The sequence below is a fragment of the Petromyzon marinus genome, chromosome 9 (assembly GCF_048934315.1).
Source record: "Petromyzon marinus isolate PM22_M1 ecotype Great Lakes invasive population chromosome 9, UKy_Petmar_22M1.pri1.0, whole genome shotgun sequence".
NCBI lineage: Eukaryota > Metazoa > Chordata > Hyperoartia > Petromyzontiformes > Petromyzontidae > Petromyzon > Petromyzon marinus.
Window position 1 is genome coordinate 4,583,926 of NC_133675.1, and position 19,740 is coordinate 4,603,665.

The window sequence follows — 19,740 nt, forward strand, 5'->3', positions numbered from 1 at the left end:
CCATCGCTATGGCGACTGTGCCGCTCGGCTAAGATGCTCCGCTTCGGTTGGGCGCCCGGATTGCGGGGAATTAAATTAATCGCAGATATCGCGTGGACGCGTTTGTATTTCATTGAAATCGGTGTGGATCACCTGACATCACGATAAAATAAAAAACTGCTCGGCGCGGATTAGGCTGTTGTGGTGATTTGGACGTAATGCGGTGTGTTTTGTGTAATAGACGATAAAGCGTGAAAAAATAAATTCCCGACCAGTAACGCTCTATTTAATTAGTGGATTAGCGGAGCAGCATTGGGTCGGAGGCAGCGATTTGAATTTAGCGTTTGGCAATTGTGTGCAAATTATGCCACCGCCGGTGGAGAAAAAGATGCTGACTAAAAGGAAGCTTGGGTGTTCCGGTTGAGCAGCTCGGGGGGGAGGTGAAGCCAACTGCACGTTGCTGTGAGGATTGTCCATTTGACTGCTTAATCATTTACCAGTATGGCTCCCATCCCATCTGCCCGAGCACATTCTGACTTACGACATCGTGGCTTTATCGCATTGGCACCGTGTAATGGTTTTATGACTCGATACACCACCGCCCATGTCAATGCTGGTTCTGCGTGCGTGTGTGCGCGCGTACGTGCTCTTGCCAAAGGAGGTGGCGTGTTTATTTCTAGTAGCATTCCCCCCCTATATTTTGTCATTTGCTGTACAAAAAAATGGAGAAGGGCGTATCACCTAGGTAGCCAACGGTGGGCTGCTGTTGACTGTCCACGCTAGCTCACCCCTATATAAATCCCTGCAGTCTTCATTGGGCGTGCCATTAATGCAGGTTTAATGCGTTTTGACCGGTGGCTGCTGCTATTATGGTAACAGTCAATGCAGATGCAGCGTCCGTCGACAAATGGGCTGCTTTTAACAATAATTACTGCCAAAACACACATTTAGCATCATCCCAGCCGATCCGGCTGAAACTGAAAAATTCCGAACTGGTTTTTGGCATTTCAATTTTTAGTGAGCTGTGTATGGATAAAAGCAATCTGCTCGCTCCTCGGTCTCTCTCCAGGCTGCCTCGGTCACGGTGGGGGGGGGGGGAGTGTTTGGCCATCCTTAACCGCTCTAGTCAGTGAGTCCGTCGCTCGCGTCCGTGCACTGTCATTGTGTCTCGCGGCCGCCCTGACGACGGCCAGGCGGAACTGGTCATCCGATGCCTTAACCAATCGTCTGCCAGCTGCGACTACCCGCGGTTTTCTCCGTGACAATTAAATGCTTTTCGTTGACACGTCAAGAGCACGTCAAGGGGATGGCGATGAACGTCCTGCTCGGAGCGTTTTGGAGCCGACCATTATAACCGCGTGGGTAATTTATTTACGAACCGCTTGGCAGTCTCGATCTACGTCACGTGGGGGGGGGGGGGGGGTATTGGATCAAATTATTTTCACTAAATGGAAACCATTTAAATGTATCGGTTGTGAATAACCGAGTGTCACTGGGATTGATGAATTACTCTCGTCGAATGTTGTCTGGTTGCCGTGTTTGGATTTTTATTTATACTAAGGGAGGGCCTTTAGAAGATCTATACAACCGACAGATATTGGCTGGGAGAAGCCACGCGTGTTAGCGTGAGGAGTGCTATTGGTGCGTCGCTCAGTCCAGTTATTATTCCGCTGGTTCACCCAGGAAAGCCTCGCTGGGTCTCAAAGACTCTTTTTTTTTGTCAGGAGGGTTCTCACAAGTTTTCACAGAAAAGGGATGACGATGTTGTTGCTGCTGTGTCATCCCAATGCAGCGATTGACGAGGATATTAAAAAAAATAGATTTAATGCATGGTACATTCCAATAATACACATACTGACCAGCATTACGGGTCATGCACGTCCCTAAGTACACGGAGGCGTATAGTTTGGATTTTACAGGGTTGGCTGTTCTTTTATTAAAATTAACGCAGCGTGGGAGGTGGGAAAGGAGAAGTGGGGGGGGGGGCTGTCATATAGAAGGGAGCTGCGCACTTGCAGACTTTTTTTGCAATGGGACGTTTGGTCAATAGAAGTAAAATTATCTTTTTTTTTGTTATGGGAGAAAACCGGGTAACTCGTGCAGGAAACTCATGCCGAACAATGGGGAAAATTTAAAAAAAAACTCCACTCAGTAAGGCGGCCGAGTCGTCAGCAATAGGAACCCAGGCCCCCTTTTTTTGGCAGGAAGACACGTGTGTGTTACCGTTGTGACACCCGGCCAATGATGGGACCCCTCCCTAACGTCACCACAGCCACCGCATTACCTGGAACAGAGGGCGGTAAGTTTGCGGGGGTGGTGGGGGCACGGAGCGGCGGGCGGTGGGGGGGGCAATGCCCCTTCCAAACTGGACATCTTTATTTTATTTTCAGGAGTTTACAATAAAGAAAACAAATATTACATGCACCCGTGATTTTTAATCTGAGGGACCCAAGCGAACCCCTGCCCCCAAAAATAAAGAAGTCAAACTCCGCCTATGGGCAGTATGCAGTTGGGTGCAGCGTGGGGTTTTGAATGCGTAAACACGCCCTCGGATATCATTAGACGGCTGGATTACTCATGCGGCGGTGAGGGTTTCCACCGCATCAAATTCTTTGCACGCCACCCCTGCCCTGGAAACCCACGGATATATCTGGGGCAGCCTATGGGGGCTGGAATGAGCAAAACACACAATGCGTGTGGTTGTGTTTCCTGTACCACCCTTGTACCTGGTGAATCTCAACGTGTTCTGCGCTGCAGTTGGTAGGCTTTGCGCGTGTGTGTGTGCGCATGTGTGTGTCCGCGTTGTGGGAACGTTGTTATCCGGCAGTGTAGTGGTTGGCGCGCTGCGCTACGAATCCGGCGACCTGAGTTCGATTCCCGCTTACGGCCAACACCCGTGACGATTATTTGAACCGGCCCTGGCCTGCCCATAGGTTGACTCGGCCTCAAATGAGTACCTGGTGCTGTCTCATATCATAGCCACTAGAGAGACAAATCGGCCGGGCGTGGTGCTGACCACACACCCCCTCGTGTGCCGTGCCGGCCTTCATAGGTGCTCGCTAACAGCACTTGCCCCAACAGTCTGTTAATAGGCTAAGTCTTTGTTTTGTGCACGTTGTTATCCGTTGCCCTGTAGACGGGAATGGCTGCCACCGTGCTGCTTACAATAACGCGGATGATTTTAATTCAATGACCCTTTAAGTACGGGAGTGGAACGCTTTGTGCCATCAAGCTTCGAGCCTGCGGTTCAGGCGAATGGCGGCGCATAATTGTACAGGAAGTGTGCCTCTGGGCACGAGTCATTATTGTGTGGGGCAGGTCTTTTTGTCTCGAGCACAAAGAGGTTAGAGTCAAGTGAATGTGAGCCAAGGTCTTTTGACGCGTCATGGAATATCACGTCCCTTTAAATTCTACTAGTGTTTGTGTAATTTGTTCCTTCTTGATTATTCCAATGCAGTACATGTCATTGAAAAGCCTACATTAGTTTTGTGCATTTTGTTGTTGTTGTTGTTGGTTCTGGGACCGTCATTGTTATTGTTGTTGTGCTGCCTTGCCCAAGCTTGCATTTAGTGTTGAAAAATCGGCAGGAATTAATATATCAAATACTTTTACAATTTGTACTTATATACTTTATTTATTTTTAGTGACTTGCTTACTTTTAACACGTAGGCTTTCGCGACCAGTACTATTCATAATAAAGTTTTTTGGATTAGATCACGTTATTTATAAGTGTGTCGCAAGCCTCCACCACCCGACACGGCCAATCAGTAAAAAATGCGTCATGTTGACAAAAGACAAATAGACATTTTTTTTACTGCTTGGCCCTGTCGGGTGGTGGAGGGTTGCGACAAGGTTATGGAGGATTCTTCCTGTTTTGTTCTTAAATAGAGCAATAAAAATAAAGCTATAGATTGTGATTATTTTAATGGTCCTTGAAAGCCCTGCACAAACGTTACAACGTGAATGCTGGATAATAATAATGATTTCGGTTTCATATAGTGTCATTCACGCTAATTGCATCTCCCAACACTACAATAATTATATGCATAAATCACAGTAAGGGCTACATCCTATTTATAGCAAATTATTAAGTTCAGAAAATAACAATGAATAACCACATCTAGAAACGGTATATATATAAAAAAAGCATAAACAACAAAAAATGTATTGCAACAAAGGTATAGAAAATTATGCATGGTACAAAATTATGGGGCTCCATGGAGGCAAGATGTTAACTACCTCGCCTGGTATGCAGGAGGATGTGGGTTCAATCCCGACTTTGACGCCTGCTGTATATTTGGAATTTGCCTGTCCTCCCCGTGGTTGCGTGGATTTTTCTCCGTGTTCTCCGGTTTTCCCTCCAACTTTAGAAACGTGCGTTTTAGTTTATTTGTCTGCTATAAATTTCCACGCGATAAGCTACTTCTTTGAGCTGTCATTTGTGGCTAGGTTTCTTCTGAAAGAGTTGTACAGTATAGCTCGGTGGGCCTTACCTGGTAAAATAAATAATCGTGGAGTGTTTAGTTGAAACTCTAAGTTGTTCATGCCAGTGCGTACATTTTGAAGAGCAAAACAGTGGCTCTGCGACCTCTTCCTCTCTTTGTTTCCCCCCTTTACGCTTCCGTGTTTTTGTTGACTTCTCCTTTCCAGGTCGGACGTCGTGGTCCTGTGCTTTTCCATCGCGAACCCCAACTCCCTGCGCCACGTCAAGAGCATGTGGTACCACGAGATCAAGCACTTCTGCCCGCGTGCCCCCGTCATCTTGGTCGGCTGCCAGCTTGACCTGAGATACGCCGATCTGGACGCGGTGAACCGGGCGCGCCGACCGCTGGCAAAGTGCGTGCAGCCAGAGCCCCCGTTCCCCCTCGTCACCAGTGCTTGACGTGTCCTCTCGCTGATCCGGTTAAAAGGGGGCGGGGCGGGGGGAAGTGAGTCCTTTGCGAAGGCCAAGTGTGAAGGTCCGCTGCTTGATTTCGCGTGTGAGGCCCACCACTTCGAAAGCTGCCCGCAAATGAAAGATGGGCATCCCTCACTGTCAGAATATTACATCTTAGCCGGACTCTCGGGGAATATTTTTGACCTGGAAACGCTGTTTCTAACTGGCAACCTCTGGTTTGGGGGTCTGATGCACACGTACGGTTCAAAGACAAATATTCCATAAATATGTGTAGGGACTAGTAATAGGTTTTTACCCTTTTATCTGGCACCAAAACTGACACCTTTATACAAGGGATCATGTTTGCAATAACCACAACACAAGCAGTCAAAATGCAAACAAAAAGAGACAACTCTGATAATGATATGCACTGTCCTTGAAATTGTATGTATGGACTAGTTGGGGAAAGTGCTGACTAGTTGGGGCGTGCACTTATTAAGGCTGGCACGGCACACGAGGCTGAAACCACACCCGGCCACTTTTGTCTCCCTATTGCTGCGGCTTACACACCGTACCAGGTACTCTCTTCAGTCTGAGTTGGCATTCGGGAGGCCCAGGACCATATCAGATAATTCCCACTGATGTTAGCCATGGCCGGGAATTACATCCATTTCACTAGGTTCACAGCACAGTGCGCGAACTGCTGTACCAGTGATCTACAACTTGCATCTATATTACACACCCACACACAGACACGTAGACGATCAGATGATGAAACATAACCACACACGTGCCCAAAAAACAGGGTGCAATAACGACACAGACGTGAGCCAATGAGAACAACAGTCGCCATTCGCCACTGTTGGTGGCGACGTCATCAAAGCACTTGTGCCAGGCTCGATGCATTTTTAGTCCAGGTGAAGTGTCAAAGGCAGGAGGTTACAGGATAGACCCAGGTATGTCTGTATATATGTTGAACTACTTTCGCACCGTACGTAGCCAACCGTGCTAATCGGAGGTGCCGACTGTTATGAGTCAACTGACTTGGATGCTTGGCTACTGCTCCTCCTACCCACACAAAGATAAAGATCCCCCATATAGCCTTAACAGACTGTTGGGGCAAGTGCTGTTAGCGAGCACGCTGTACAGCAGGGAGTAGGTGGCTAGCACCACGCCCGGCTGCCTTTGTCTCCCCAGTGGCAATAATTTTACACAATACACTACGTACTCATGTGAGGCTGATTTGACCTAGGGGAGCCCAGGACCGGTACAGATATATAATCGACACTGGTGTTGCCCGTGAGTGGGAATCGAACTCAGGTCACCGGGTTTGTAGCGCAGCATGCTATTCACTACACTGCTGCTTCACACACACACACACACCTACCCACACACCCACACATTGACCACCACACACGCACGCAACAGGATCTCCATGACTCGCAGCGAGTGACTGTTTCACCTTCTCTTCCCCCCCCACCAACCCCCGCTCCCCCCCCCCCCTTCCCCGCTGATTATCGCGCCGGTCAGGCCCATCAAAACGGGCGACATCCAGCCGCCCGAGAAGGGTCGCGAGGTGGCCAAGGAGCTGGGTATCCCGTACTACGAGACGAGCGTGGTGGCGCAGTTCGGCGTCAAGGACGTGTTCGACAACGCCATCCGTGCGGCGCTCATCGCGCGCCGCCACCTGCAGTTCTGGAAGTCGCACCTGAAGAAGGTGCAACGGCCGCTGCTGCAGGCGCCCTGCCTGCCGCCCAAGCCGCCGCCGCCGCTCGTGTGCGTGCCCGAGGCGCCGGGCTGCTACTGCCCCGCCGACGGGCCCTCCTACGCCGATGCGGGGCCCGCCGGCCTCCTGGCCAGCCCGCTTTGCGCGGACGTTGTCTTTGCGCTGGGCGGCGCCGAGAAGATCTATGCGCACAAGGTGGGTGGGTTACTCGAGCCGTTCTTTCTGTGAAGGCGATTTTATAATTTTGTTCGCGAAAATAATCCGCCTGGGTAATCGCTTGAGGTGGAACATCTCGTTTGCAAGGGTGTTCCAGGGTGACAAGTAACACGTTCGTAGGAATATACTACCCAAGGATTGAACGGCGCTTATCATCGGGGGATATGTATGCCAGGTTTTCCGTGCGTGCCTCGCTGTTTGAAGCTTCGTTAATGAGAAAAATTAATTCAAAGTAACGACCAAGTGTGTTTTCACACCACTGTGGTGTTATGTCACTGGAATGCGAATTCAATACGTCGTGAATATGTCGGGACGGCGATGCCACTGGTGCCCGACTGTGATTTGTACAATTTAGTTTTATTTTAATGAAGTTAAAATCTTGTGCGAGACGGCCGGGCGCGCACAGACAAGTACTAGCTAGAAGATAAGAGCTCTTTTGTTTTGGGTTACGTCTCCAAGTAAGTGCGCTCACGTCATGCCAACACAGCTCTTACGATTTTAAATAATGTGCGTGTTTTGACGAACTTCCGCATACTTGTAATGTGTGAAACATGTTTTAATTTTGTCTCGTAAAGTTAATTCTAAAGTTAATGATGATTGTGCAGTGTTTGTTTTTAGTCCTCTTTCATATGGTGCATTGTTACACGGTTATTGCACCGTCAGTGATGATGCTTTGAAGATAATCGTAAAACTGTTATAAATATTAGTGCGTAACAAAAGGACATTGATGAATTGAGGTGTGGTTTTACAATTTGTTTTTTTATATATATGAGAGAAAGTGGAAAAAGTAACAAAAATTCTTCCTGGCAGTTTGCACAATCATAGTCCGTGGGCCAGAGCAGAAATTGGTCCCACCTAAAGTAGCCGAACTTGAGTTGTACCGATTTATTTACATGGCCAATACGAGTGGGTTATTTAATAACCCACCCATTTAATAATAATAATACTTTCATTTTATATATCGTCATTCATGCTATTAGCATGAATGACTCCTGGCCGTTGCTGCTGTCACTGCTCGGCAGAATTTCCAGTGACCTTTCCAATTTACAGTTTATGCGTGCTGCACGTTTGCATGTGTGTATGTGTGCGTGTTTGTCCCACATATTATTATTCCGACAATGTCTTATAGAGCTTTGATTTCGTCTTAAACTTCTTGTTGGTTAAAACGAAACAAAACAGGTGTACCTTGCCACCTCCTCGCCAAAGTTTTGCGACCTCTTCACCATGGATTGGGATCAAATGGACGAGCCTGCGTCCTCGGGTGATCCCATTGGTGGAGAGGGCGTGGCTTGGGATGTTGCAGGTTGCGACCCCCGGAGATTAGAGATCGGTGGCACCCAACGGAAGAAGGAGCTGGTGAAGCGTGCCATTAGCTTGGACATCGACGAGGATGTCACCCAGGATGGCCACAGGCTGTGCGTCGCCGGGCGAGGTAAGCAATCAAAAAAAGTTACAAACAGTAAAATAAATAAATTGCGCCTCCCCGCCGTGGCTTATCGCGAACGGAAATGACCGATTTAAACGCGTCGGCGGAGCTGTGCAACACGACCGCGAAAAAAAGACCCCACGGCGGTGGGCCTCCCCCCCCCCCCCCCCCCCCCTCTTTAACGTACGTTTTCTTTCGTGCCTCTGCCCTCTCGCGGTTCCGCCTGACCGACAGCGCGGGCCACCCTGCGCACGTCGAAAAGCGACGGCACGCTGAAGCTAAGCGGCTCGGCGGCAGGCCTGGGCGGGGGTCACGCGGCGCGCGACGGCGAAGGCGGCGCGCCGTTCCTGGCAGGGGGCGGCGACGGCTGCGACCTGGCCGGCGGTCGCTCCCTGGCGGAGTGGGGCCGAGGCTTCCTCAGCGTCCACGTGCAGCTCATGGACGACCCCCAGCACGTCGTGCCCGCACGGTCAGTGGCGGAGATGGCGGAACGCAAATCGTTGCGAAGGGAAGTCGCGTGGCGGCTTTGTTAGACTGTCTGCGGGGACGATGGCCTCTCCATAGCCGTGGCAGTCGTGGCTGTTTGTTTTGCCAATGCCGTCAACGGGTGCTTGAATAGGGTACCCAGTGAGAACACACACACACACACGTGGAGGGGTAAATATAGTTCTCAGCAGATGGATGAAATAATTTATGATGCACCAACTTACATGCTAAGCCTGCAAACACCGGGAAGTCTCTCATCAGAGTTGTGAGCAGGCGTTTTTAAAGCCTGCTTAGTTCACAGTGACTTGGGCCCGGACTATACACGGTGATTGTGCCATAACGGCAATTTCTCACCTGCTCCGTGTCTCCCACCGGTCTCCCATTGCGCGCGTAGGCCCATGACGGTGGTGACCCTCGACCCGTTGCTGGTGCAGCCGGGTCCCTTCCTCGCCGTGCTCCGCTACCTCTACACCGGCCGGCTCGATGTTCCCGAGAGCGGCGGGCTGGGATTCTGTGGATTTGGCAGTGGCGGCAGCGGCAGCGGCGGCGTTTGTGGCGGCGGCGGCAGCTGCGGTGGTGGCGGAGGAGGAGGAGGCGGTGGCGCAACGGTCGTGGGCACGAGGCGTGGAGACAACCTGCTGCAGATCGCCACCATCGCCGAGCTGCTGGAGGTGTTCGACCTGCGCATGATGGTAGCCAACCTGCTCAACGATGAGGGCTTCATGAACCAGGAGATCACCAAGGCCTTCCACCTGCGCCGCTCGAACCGCGTCAAGGAGTGCCTCGCCAAAGGAACCTTCTCGGGTGAGTGCGGTCTTCGTGGCTGTTTGTTTGCTCCACCATGGGGAATCCACGCCAGGCGGTGGGGGAAACTGTTTCCTAACCGAAGGCCAAATAACATTTTCAAAAACAAAGTGACACGCACCTCACCGATGTCCAATAATGATCAAATAAATAACGTGTCTACTGGCTGAACACATGGTGTCCACTTGCAGTGACATAAATGACCGGGCGTGCTAATTATAAACTGTGTTGCCCAGTTGAAAATCTTCTACTCAAGCACACGTCGATCAGTGCAGTGAAGATGTTTTCGGTGATGGATAACTCTCGTTTTCTCGTCAAGGAGCATAAACTATCACGCAAACTACGGTCATCCTCGCAGCGGCTATTGGCTAGCCATCGAACAAAGACGGTTACCGCATCGCGTGCTTTCAGATGCGCTTCTGCGGCCATCTGGAACACTCTTCTTCCCAATGTTAGGAAGCCACTGGAGCTACGCACTTTTAAATCTAGATTGAAAACTAATTTCTTTAAAACTGCTTTCTGTGTTTAGAATATTGTCCTTCCCCCGCACCTCCGATTAGCACGGTTTAGCTACGTATGGTGAAAAATGATTACGTACATACGTTTACGGGTCTCTTCGAAGCGACAGGCCTCATGTGGCCACTGAATTATGAAAACGGTTGTGGCTTTTTCACTAAGGCCGCGTGTCCGGCAGGAGGTGTAGCGCGCGGGAACTGCGGGGCGGTAGCCTTTCACGGCTTGCGTCGGAAAACTCGCTCTGCGTTACTTCATCAAAAGTCGAAGCGATTTAAAAACCTGCCCGAAAAACACGCCCAAACACGTGTGGAGCGTGACCCCCCGTGGGGAAGGGGAAGTGGAGGTTACGGTGGCGGCGCTGTTTTTTTCCACGGGTCTCTGGTCAGCTTCAGGGGTCGTTGCAGTCGTGTGCGTCCGTGCGGCGTGTTTGCGTTGCGAGCGCGTAAACAACACTTTCATGGATAATGACGTGCGCCATCCGCCACGGTGCGCCGCAGCCGCGGCCGCCACTGAGCCTGCGGGTGTGCTCACGTGACACGACCTCCCTGGCGGTCTGTTTACACGAGCAGATGTCATTATCGCACTGCAGGGGTGGGGGGAAGCTTTACCTTGCTGGGACTTTCAAATACCTCTGGTGGGTCACTCGGTACCTGATACACGCATGCGCGCACCACCGTTATCGAAAAATGTATAGGTTTTTAAGCAAAAGAGAAAAATAAGGCAAATTTTAAACGCACTGAATGCGATTCCTGCACGCACCCCGGTACGCATGCACACCAACACACGGTGCAGTCTGCATGATCACGACATAATCGTTTGCAACGTTGTGGAGAATATAAGTACAAAATAAAGAAGCGCAATAATATATTCTCCATCATATATCTCATGTGATCACCGACCATCGAACTGACTGTGCATGTTGTTCGAGTATTAAAGAGGCCCTTACATCAACAGCACATTGATTCCACGTTAAAAATAATCCCCTCCAGCAGCTTATTAGTGCAGCTGAAATGCCTGCGTTGATGATTAAAAGTTGTTTCGGGCTCATTTTTGAAGCGGCTTAGGCGTCACGTGGCTGCTGTCCTTGCGAACTGAATTCACGGGAGCTATCTGGCGCTCGGCTCATAGGTTTGCCTGGCCCGACCCGTAATCCGTTATCGGTCTTCTCCCTTGTGCCATCGTGCAAGATGTGGCGTTCCGTTCGGATGACGGGGAGGTGTCGGCCCACCGTCCCCTCCTCATCTGCAGCTGCGACTGGATGGCGGCGATGTTTGGCGGCGCGTTTGTCGAGAGCTTCAGCCCCATGGTGAGTCTTTTCCCGGTCGCGTCTTATTTTCCTCGACGTTTGTCGCCACGGGCGATTTTTTAATTTATTTTTTTAAACGAAACCTGTCAGGTGTGTCTTAGAAACATTTAAGGGCGAGCACACTGCGTGGGTGGGCACAGTCTGTGCACTGCGATGCCCTCGTGAAAAATTATACCATAATTTATTTTCGAAATAACGCCGTGTGGCTTTTTTTTTGGCATTTCTGCCGACTCGACAGGTAAAATTTTCAACGCGGCCCATAAAATGTTACCGATCGTCGGGCCGCGGGTCGTACTGCCTCGCCAGGCAAATGGCACGTTCGCATTTAGTTTGGATGCCAAGAGAGCGCATTGCTGCAGAGAGGGTGCTTACGGGCGCGGTTAAAGCTTCGGGCAAGGCCCGCAAAGGTTCGGCAGGGGATTACAACAACAGGGGGCCCGTTGTCACTCTGCGGCATATTTAATGCGGTTAAACGCTGAATCTGGACAACAAACAAAATGTATGCCGTGCCCGTACAAGCAAGAGTTTCGCTCGAGTCAGCGGCTCGGAATGACTCGTGACAGCATTTGCTGTTCGACCAATAAAGCGGACACTCATATGGGAAATAAAGTGAAATCCCAGCGCAAGTCTTAACTCGTTGGCCTGCTGAAAAAACCGACCTGTCCACTTAAGATGAGCACTTGGGAAATGTGCTTGCCGGTCAATAGCTCGTTCCCTTCCCAAAAACGTGCCCCTTAATAAAAAAATTAAAAAGGCTGACTGGCGCTAATCGATACCTGCCGAACATCCGCTCGGTAATACGTTACAGACGTACATTAATTATAGCAGCTATGTGTTTTCGAAGCTTGCAACGTTTCATTTTCATTATCTGCTCGTCCTGTGTTCATTTATTATCTAAAAAAAACTTTAGTGATTTATTTAACTTCATGAAATGCTTGATATTATTAAATACAGACAGTCCCCGGTTTACGGAAGGGTTAGGTTCCTGAGAACGATCCTTAACCCGAATTTTCCGTATGTCAGAAACTGAACAATTTCCCCCCCACAAAATCGACGATAAAATCCCATAGCCGGAAATACTTGTGCCTCCCCTACCAGATTACTAATTACTTTTCTCTCAGTATTGTATCGCACTGTCGTCCGTTTTCTATCGCTGCCTGTGTCGTATTGCTATACATGCGTGCTCTGCACTTCCTACGATTAATTCCATCGAATATCTACGCTCACACTACCCATAATTAAACGAATGGAAAATATACTGTATCCAATTGTTTATGAATACCATGAAACATTTTAATATGAATTGCTAACAGAAAGGCGTCACTTCCGAATGTTCGTTTAGCATGCATTAGGCTAGGCCTTTGGCTGTGACCATAAGCAATCGAAATGTAATTGTGTTACATTTCATACAGTAACTCATGAAATAAACTTAAAGTGAAGACAACTAGCAATAGAAACATGGGGGGGGAAGATCTAAGCATAGAAACAAACAAGTACGTAACGCTACAAAAGGAAAAGTATTACGTCACGCTACAAAATATTCCATTTACCTTAATCCTGGTGAAGCTGGCTCGGTGAAGGTGGCGTTTTTGTGGCGCGAGAGGCGCCTTAATTCTCGCTCCGCGGTATTCATCCGCAACCTCACCGCGCTGCAGTACTTGCGCTTACGTAACTGCGCACAAAATTGTCCGTGTATTGTTTTTTTTACATGATTTATGGGAGCATTTCCGTAAAGTCGGATTTCCGTAAGTCGGGTCTTCCACAATCCGGGGATTTACTGTACAGGAGTCCCTTGCGTAACGCAACTCCCCCCCCCCCTCCATAGTGCAAATTCGCAGTTATGCGATTCGCATTTTGGGGACATATTTCACATTTCCGCAATGCGTTTCACAATTACGTGCTCAAGAGAATACCCCCAAAAAATAGTTCAACAATGAGTTCCAAAAAACATTTTTTATTTGACATTTGAAAAAAAAAAATCTGCTGGCGTCACCGCGTTATGGCAATGCCCAGTGTCACGGACTGTACGTGGCCAATCGTGCAGGGAAGGACAACAAATTTAACACGAAAAATTTGCGATCTAGAATTGAAAGTGCATCGATCCAGTGGCTTCCTAATATCGGAAAGAAAAGCGTTCCGGACGGCCGCAGAAGCGTATGTGAAAGCGCGCGATGCGGTGCCCATCTTTGTACGATGGCCCAGCCAAAAGCTGCTGCGAGGACGACCGGAGTTTGCGTGATGGTTTATTCTCCTTGACGAGCTCAGCGAGGTTTGCATTGTGCTGCTGCTGCTGCTGTAAGCAGCCCACGGTAGCGTTCAAAAATACCCTGAAGTTACTCCTTATTAAGTAATTTTTGTCGTGTTAATGATATCATTATTAAGTACAACATTTATGCGTATTTCGTCGATCCAGCGTTCAAGTAGTGACATTAAGTGATACTTAATTTTTTCTTTGGTAAAGCCACCCCCCTTATATACCCGCGTGCCTATGGGAAAATAGGCTTCGTACAGCGCGATTCGACTTGCAGCGCTGTTTTTTCAGGAACGCATGTCGCGCGTTGTGCGAGGGGGGATGCCTGTATTCCGTTCTGGGTTGAATCGATCGTTTACCTGCTCGTGTAAACCCAGGTACGGGCGGGTTGTGTGGCACATTTTCACTGGTTCTTTGTCAGGCTTTGTGTGCGCGCGTGTGTGTGTTTTATGTTGAGACACATCGGGCGACTTTAGTCACAGCCACTGCACGGTCAGCTGTTTAAACAAAACAACACACACGCGGGACAAATAAGGTCAAACTGAAATCACCAAGTTGGCAAAAATTCGCGCACTATAATTACTTTTAGGGTGTTTTCAAGTTGTTTGTTGACTCAACCCATTGGAACTCATTAACCATACCCTTGTTTTTCTCCGCGCTTACATAACTGTTTAGGTCACCGAAAACTACAGCAAATACACACAAGCAAGCACAAATGTTTATTGAGAAAATAGTTTTGTAGTAATGCCGTAGTTTCACATCCGTCGCGAGGTTTTCATAACGTAACCAACCTAGTGTGTGAGAAAGTGCTGTGAAACTGCCTCGATCAATCATTGTCCTCTCGTTTCTTGGCATTGGCTATTAATGCATTTGCAACAACAACAAAATTAAATAAAGAATGCCAGTGTGTTGTATAAGAGAGCGAGATGCCAGTTTGTGAGTACATTGCAGCGCGTTGTACAAGAGAGAAATGCCGGCGTGTTCCGTCGTGCGTCGCATCTCTGCTGCACAAACGGTGTGTGAGACGGCGATGTTTGGCTTCTCCTTGAACCCGTTGGGTTTACTGCGCTGATTGCCGCCCTTGATGCTACCCCGGACCCGTGGGCAGCGCCCAGGGAGGGGGCGCTCTATGGCCCCGATTCGCGTTGCGCCGTGTTTTGTAAACAAACGGGGAGGGAGGACGCGCCAGCGACGACCCAGCTTGCGCCGCCGCCGCGACCTTTACCACCCCGCCAGTCGTTCATGCGTGGCATGAGCAGTTAAACATCCATGACGTGACGGTGGGGGGGGGGGGAGTGGTGACACGTGAGTGGCTGCACGTCCGTGCCATCGGGCCCGTGCGCCACGAGAAGCGTCCGTGCCGTGGTAAAGCCGTTGGAGGCAATTTGGACCTCGTGCCGTCGTCGTTGGCGGAGGAAATGGCTCTGTGCCGTGTACAGACTTTCATGAAGCGTCAACTTCCCGGCGCGCTGCCATGGGGGACGGGCTTGTTTGGAAAGGCGAAAACATGGGTGGAAATTCCATGTTCTTGTCACAGGGACCTGTCTATTTGCAGGACTGCCACTGTTTACTCACACCGAGCGGTGATGATCGTATGCCCACTGTTTACTTTCCCCACAGTTTTTGGTCTCGGCGGTAGGGGATGATGATGATGATAACGGTGATTGTTCATGGTTTTGATGGTGGTGGTCATGATGAGCACGACAATGATGGTCATGATGATGACGATGATAACGATCACATGGTGGTGGTGATGAATGCCGGCAGAGACAACCCCGGCTGGGATTCGAGCTCGTCACCTCGCATCTCGAGGCTTTCTTCGGGAATCCGGGTTGCATGGTAGCAGCAGTCCTGTGCGAGCCGTTCAACTCTTTTTTTCTTATCAATCTTCCCGCGTGGAAGGTCAGATGACACCGGCGAACTCTGGTGCCGTGGTTGCCGTGTGTAAGGTCGGCAAAAGCCGGTTGAACACTGCCTTGGTTGCTGTACGGGCGGTCAGCACAAGCCGGCTAACTCTGGCGCTGCGGTTGCTGTGCCGTGCGGTAGGTGGTCTTCCCGGGGACGAGCCGGGCGTGCATGAAGGTGGTGCTCGAGTTCCTCTACACAAACCAGATCTCGCCACCGGCCGACCTCAACCCCATGGAGCTCATCGCTCTGGCAAACCGCCTCTGTCTGCCCCGCCTCATCAGCCTTACAGGTGAGCGGCATTGGATGCGCACGGCTCCTCCTCATCCAACAGTGGATTGGCAAAAGGGGTGTCCATGCACCGTTTGCGAGTCGAAATCTCAATGGGGGTGTTGGGTGTTTTGAGAGTTGCGCGAGTGTGTTGGTCAAGTGGCTGTTGCAGAGTGTACCCGCTGCGGTGTGTAAACATGGCCACTGGGGAAACAAAGGTGGTTGGGCGTGGTGCTTGACCACCTTTCCCTCGTGTACCGTGCCGGCCTTCATAGGTGCTCACTAACAGCACTTTCCCCAACAGTCTGTTTAACGCTTTGCCGGAAATTATCAGTCTTATGTCATATCAGTTTACATCTCATCATTTTCACATCGTTGGCAAATAGGGGATATTATTCTCAGTTTAAGTCGTCCATCAGTTTTACCTCGTTATTATTATCACTTGTAAGTGGCTCGGCCACGTCACGCGATCTCCGTAACTACTTTGAGCCGCTGCGTCATTTGTTGTTGTCATTCGCTCATGAATGCCTCCACCACTCGTCCTCTCCACCACCTCGGCTCACTCAAGCCACCATCGTTCCCAATGTAAATGTGAGCCCAATATACCCTATGCAAATATTCATGTACCTATGAAACTATAAATACCTATGATGTATCTTGTTTTATTGTTTTATGTAATGTATAATTTGTAATTGTGTAAATATATATCGTACTATCATGGTACCTTTTTTGCCAGTATTTACTACTATAATGAGCCAAGAATGTCTGTCCCACGCGTGACGTGACTCCACGTCGGCCAGCCCCCCTCATTAATCATAAGGTGACGTCCTCCAAATGGACCCCCCCCCCCCCGCCATTCATAATAATTAGCGGGTGACATCACTCCACGTGGTGGTGCGAGGCGCCTCCTCCCCCCTCCTCGGCGTCAACTCACAACCCTCACTACAAAGGCAGAACCCTCACGTCATGTGATCTCCGTAAAGCTGCTGAGACATCAAAGTAAAAAGGACGTCATGATGAACAAGGGATTATAACCTTTTAATGAAATAGGTCTGTGTCACCGCGCCCTTACAAACTGCACACGAATGGATGCAATGAATATAGCACGTCGCAGGGCTGATTTTCGCTTGCAAGTTTCAGATTTACTGAAACACACCTTGGACGGGCAAAAGGCTAGTTAAAGAATGAAAACTAAAAAAAGATATTGTTCTTACTTTCCTCTATTATTTTGTGTTATTCTTCCTCATTAAATTGTATAATTTGTGAAATATTAAGACTTTACACGTGGAGTATTGAAACGCTGGAACGTTTTTTTTCTGTACTTTCGTGAATTTGCATGGGAAATGGTTAATCAGTTAACGTCGAATCGGTTTAAGTCGTGTTTTCTGGGAACGTGACCCCGACTTAAATTGATCATTCCCAGTCGGGGAGATTTTTGTTTTTGTTTGTTGCTCGTGCAGTGTTGGGGGGGATACAGGATGACGCGCTTGCTTCACAGCAGCAGCAGCAGCTGCATTGCAGTAGAGACTTGGAACGTAGTCGCTGTAACAGTGTAATTAAAAATTATGTTGTGAAAACTGCTAACTCTCAGTGGGTGCGCACTTGTTCAACTTTAGCACTCTGCGGTGCCCAATGAAGACACATTAATGTAACGTCGTTTTGTTAAACGCTCCTGTTGTCTCCACCAGTTACTTTTGAATCCCCCCCCCCCCCCAATAATATAGCATTGTACACTTTCATTAATTATAATCGTAAATCTCGCCTGATTATTTTATCACCTTCGCCAAATTTGTAACCGTGGACGTTGCGTGCGGAGAAGCGATTCGATGGCGTCTGGGGAGCACCAGATGGATTCATTTTTTCCTGGATTTTTCAGTTTTTTCCTGGATTTTTCTGTTGCGCGTAGTCACTTTAAGATGTTTCTTGTTCATTTTCTTGTTTGTTGCGGTTGCACCCGAGTCAAGAGCCTGCATGGCTCACAGGGCTATACCTAATAAATGAAACTGAATTTTGTACCTCCTACAAAGGCGTATGTGTGTGTGTGGGGCAATGATCGGTGATGCAAGTGATGGCTTGCACTTCACTTAGACCCATGGACTCCGAAAGAGACCCAAAGACTAGCATAGAAACCTTTGCTATTCAACACCATTGTGATGTGAGCTCCAAGTGCATATGTTCAACTAGGTGAGAACTCAGAGGTCAGAATAGTCTCATTTGCAAGGGTGATCTGGGTCGTGATGGATGCCAATTCACTGCAGCGATGGATGACTCCTTGCTTCCCCCATCTGTGGAGGAGGTAACCACCCCCCCCCCCCCCCAATGCTTTGTCCTAATAACCCCTTTAAGTTCAGCTCAGTGGCTTGAAAACAATGTTTTACTTTAGCATTTTCACAAACCACAACTCGCGCTGCCTCTGTGTCGCCATCCTCCCCCTCCACACAACAGAGCAGCACGCGGTTCAGCGGCTGACGGAGAACCTGCAGAGAGGTGTGGACATCGACGAGGAGGCGATATGCTATCTTGAGCAAGCGCAGGTGAGCCTGTTGCCTATTCCGAAACTTGATGTCACTTTCATTTTTAAAGCTACGTTTGTCAAAATGAAACTTGGTCGATTTAGATGTTGCTGTTTTTTCAGTTCGCTTGTCTTGTCCCCGTTTGAATCTCGTCAACGTAAAACAAAAATTCAACGGGTGCCTGTGCGTGCCAGCGAACGCCAGCCCCCTTTACCTCCTTTCCTCGCGCTTGCGTAATCTCCTGGAGCGGGCTAATTTGTAGAGCTCGCAGTTTATCCTGGCTAATTTTCATTCTGGATAATTGAATAAATAAGTAAGCTGTGTGTACGCGTTGCCTACACTGTCACGTCGCGCACGGTAAGCGGTTTAGCAGCGGCACGGCTTTACGTAACGTCTGCTATTTATGAATGAGCGCTTATTTTTACAATAATCCCGGCAAAGCCCGCTATCCAAAAATCCAACACCAGGCCACTGCGGTAATTCCCATTAGCCCCCAGGGTGCTCTGTTCCTCGATGCTAGGGGTGCTACTTAGCAGTGGTTTGTTAAACGACCCGGAGGCGCTTAGGCAAAATGCGTGGCACAGATGGCATTCCTTCCTGGAGTGTTGTCTGTGGCCACCCATGTGTTACTGCTCAGGGCTTTTGCTGCTGCTGCCGCCGCCGCCGATGATAATGATGACGATGCCTTGACGGGACTTGTGCTCGGAATTATTTGCCGAGCCAGGCAGGTTGTTACCGTTTCACGAGGCTATGATGGATAAATAAATAATGACAACACACTGGCAACAATGGAAATCAATGTGCAAAAGAAAAATGTTTATTTAACTTATTACGAACTTTTTTTTTATTTAAAGCTTTCGTGACTGCAGGGATTCATATTTTTGGTTCTTTCGGTAAAGTCACCACGTAGAAGGGAAACAATAAAATAATAAAAATATAAAACAATAAAATTCTCACGACGTTTCGACTGCAACACATGCAATCATCATCAGGTGTGAAAACCACAGCAGGAAAATTTGAAAAAAGTGGCCATTTTTTTCTCACCAGGCAAGTGGCCACTTTTTTCAAATTTTCTTGCTGTGGTTTTCACACCTGATGATGATTGCTTGTGTTGCAGTTGAAACGTCGTGAGAATTGTATTGTTTTATATTTTTATTATTTTATTGTTTCCCTTCTACGTGGTGACTTTACCGAAAGAACCAAGAATATTATTACGAACTGTCATTGTAAATAATAGAGCCTTTGGACTGATGTTACGCGCAGGTTTGGTCATATAATAATGATACTGCAGAATGTGTGTATAACTGCGATAATATGACTACCAATATTGGCAATGGATTCCTCCGGCTGCTTGCCATGTGCTTGAATACTAATACACGGACATGTGCCTTTTTTATTAGCTTTCGTAATATTACATTTTTAAAACGTAGATAAGTAACTTGGCTCAAGAGAGATGTGGGCTAAGC

General features: G+C 48.8%; 1 protein-coding gene across 1 annotated transcript in view; it reads left to right on the forward strand.

Moving 5' to 3' along the window:
• The window catches only part of LOC116940668 (rho-related BTB domain-containing protein 1-like), a 42,047-nt gene that overhangs the window by 11,084 nt on the left and 11,223 nt on the right, over nucleotides 1-19,740 (forward strand). The window contains exons 4-11 of the mRNA XM_032950798.2: nucleotides 4,630-4,815; nucleotides 6,386-6,776; nucleotides 7,977-8,229; nucleotides 8,458-8,692; nucleotides 9,104-9,513; nucleotides 11,217-11,335; nucleotides 15,633-15,783; nucleotides 18,207-18,295. Of these exons, the coding sequence (XP_032806689.1) occupies nucleotides 4,630-4,815; nucleotides 6,386-6,776; nucleotides 7,977-8,229; nucleotides 8,458-8,692; nucleotides 9,104-9,513; nucleotides 11,217-11,335; nucleotides 15,633-15,783; nucleotides 18,207-18,295 (1,834 nt within the window). The remainder of the gene's footprint in view (nucleotides 1-4,629; nucleotides 4,816-6,385; nucleotides 6,777-7,976; nucleotides 8,230-8,457; nucleotides 8,693-9,103; nucleotides 9,514-11,216; nucleotides 11,336-15,632; nucleotides 15,784-18,206; nucleotides 18,296-19,740) is intronic.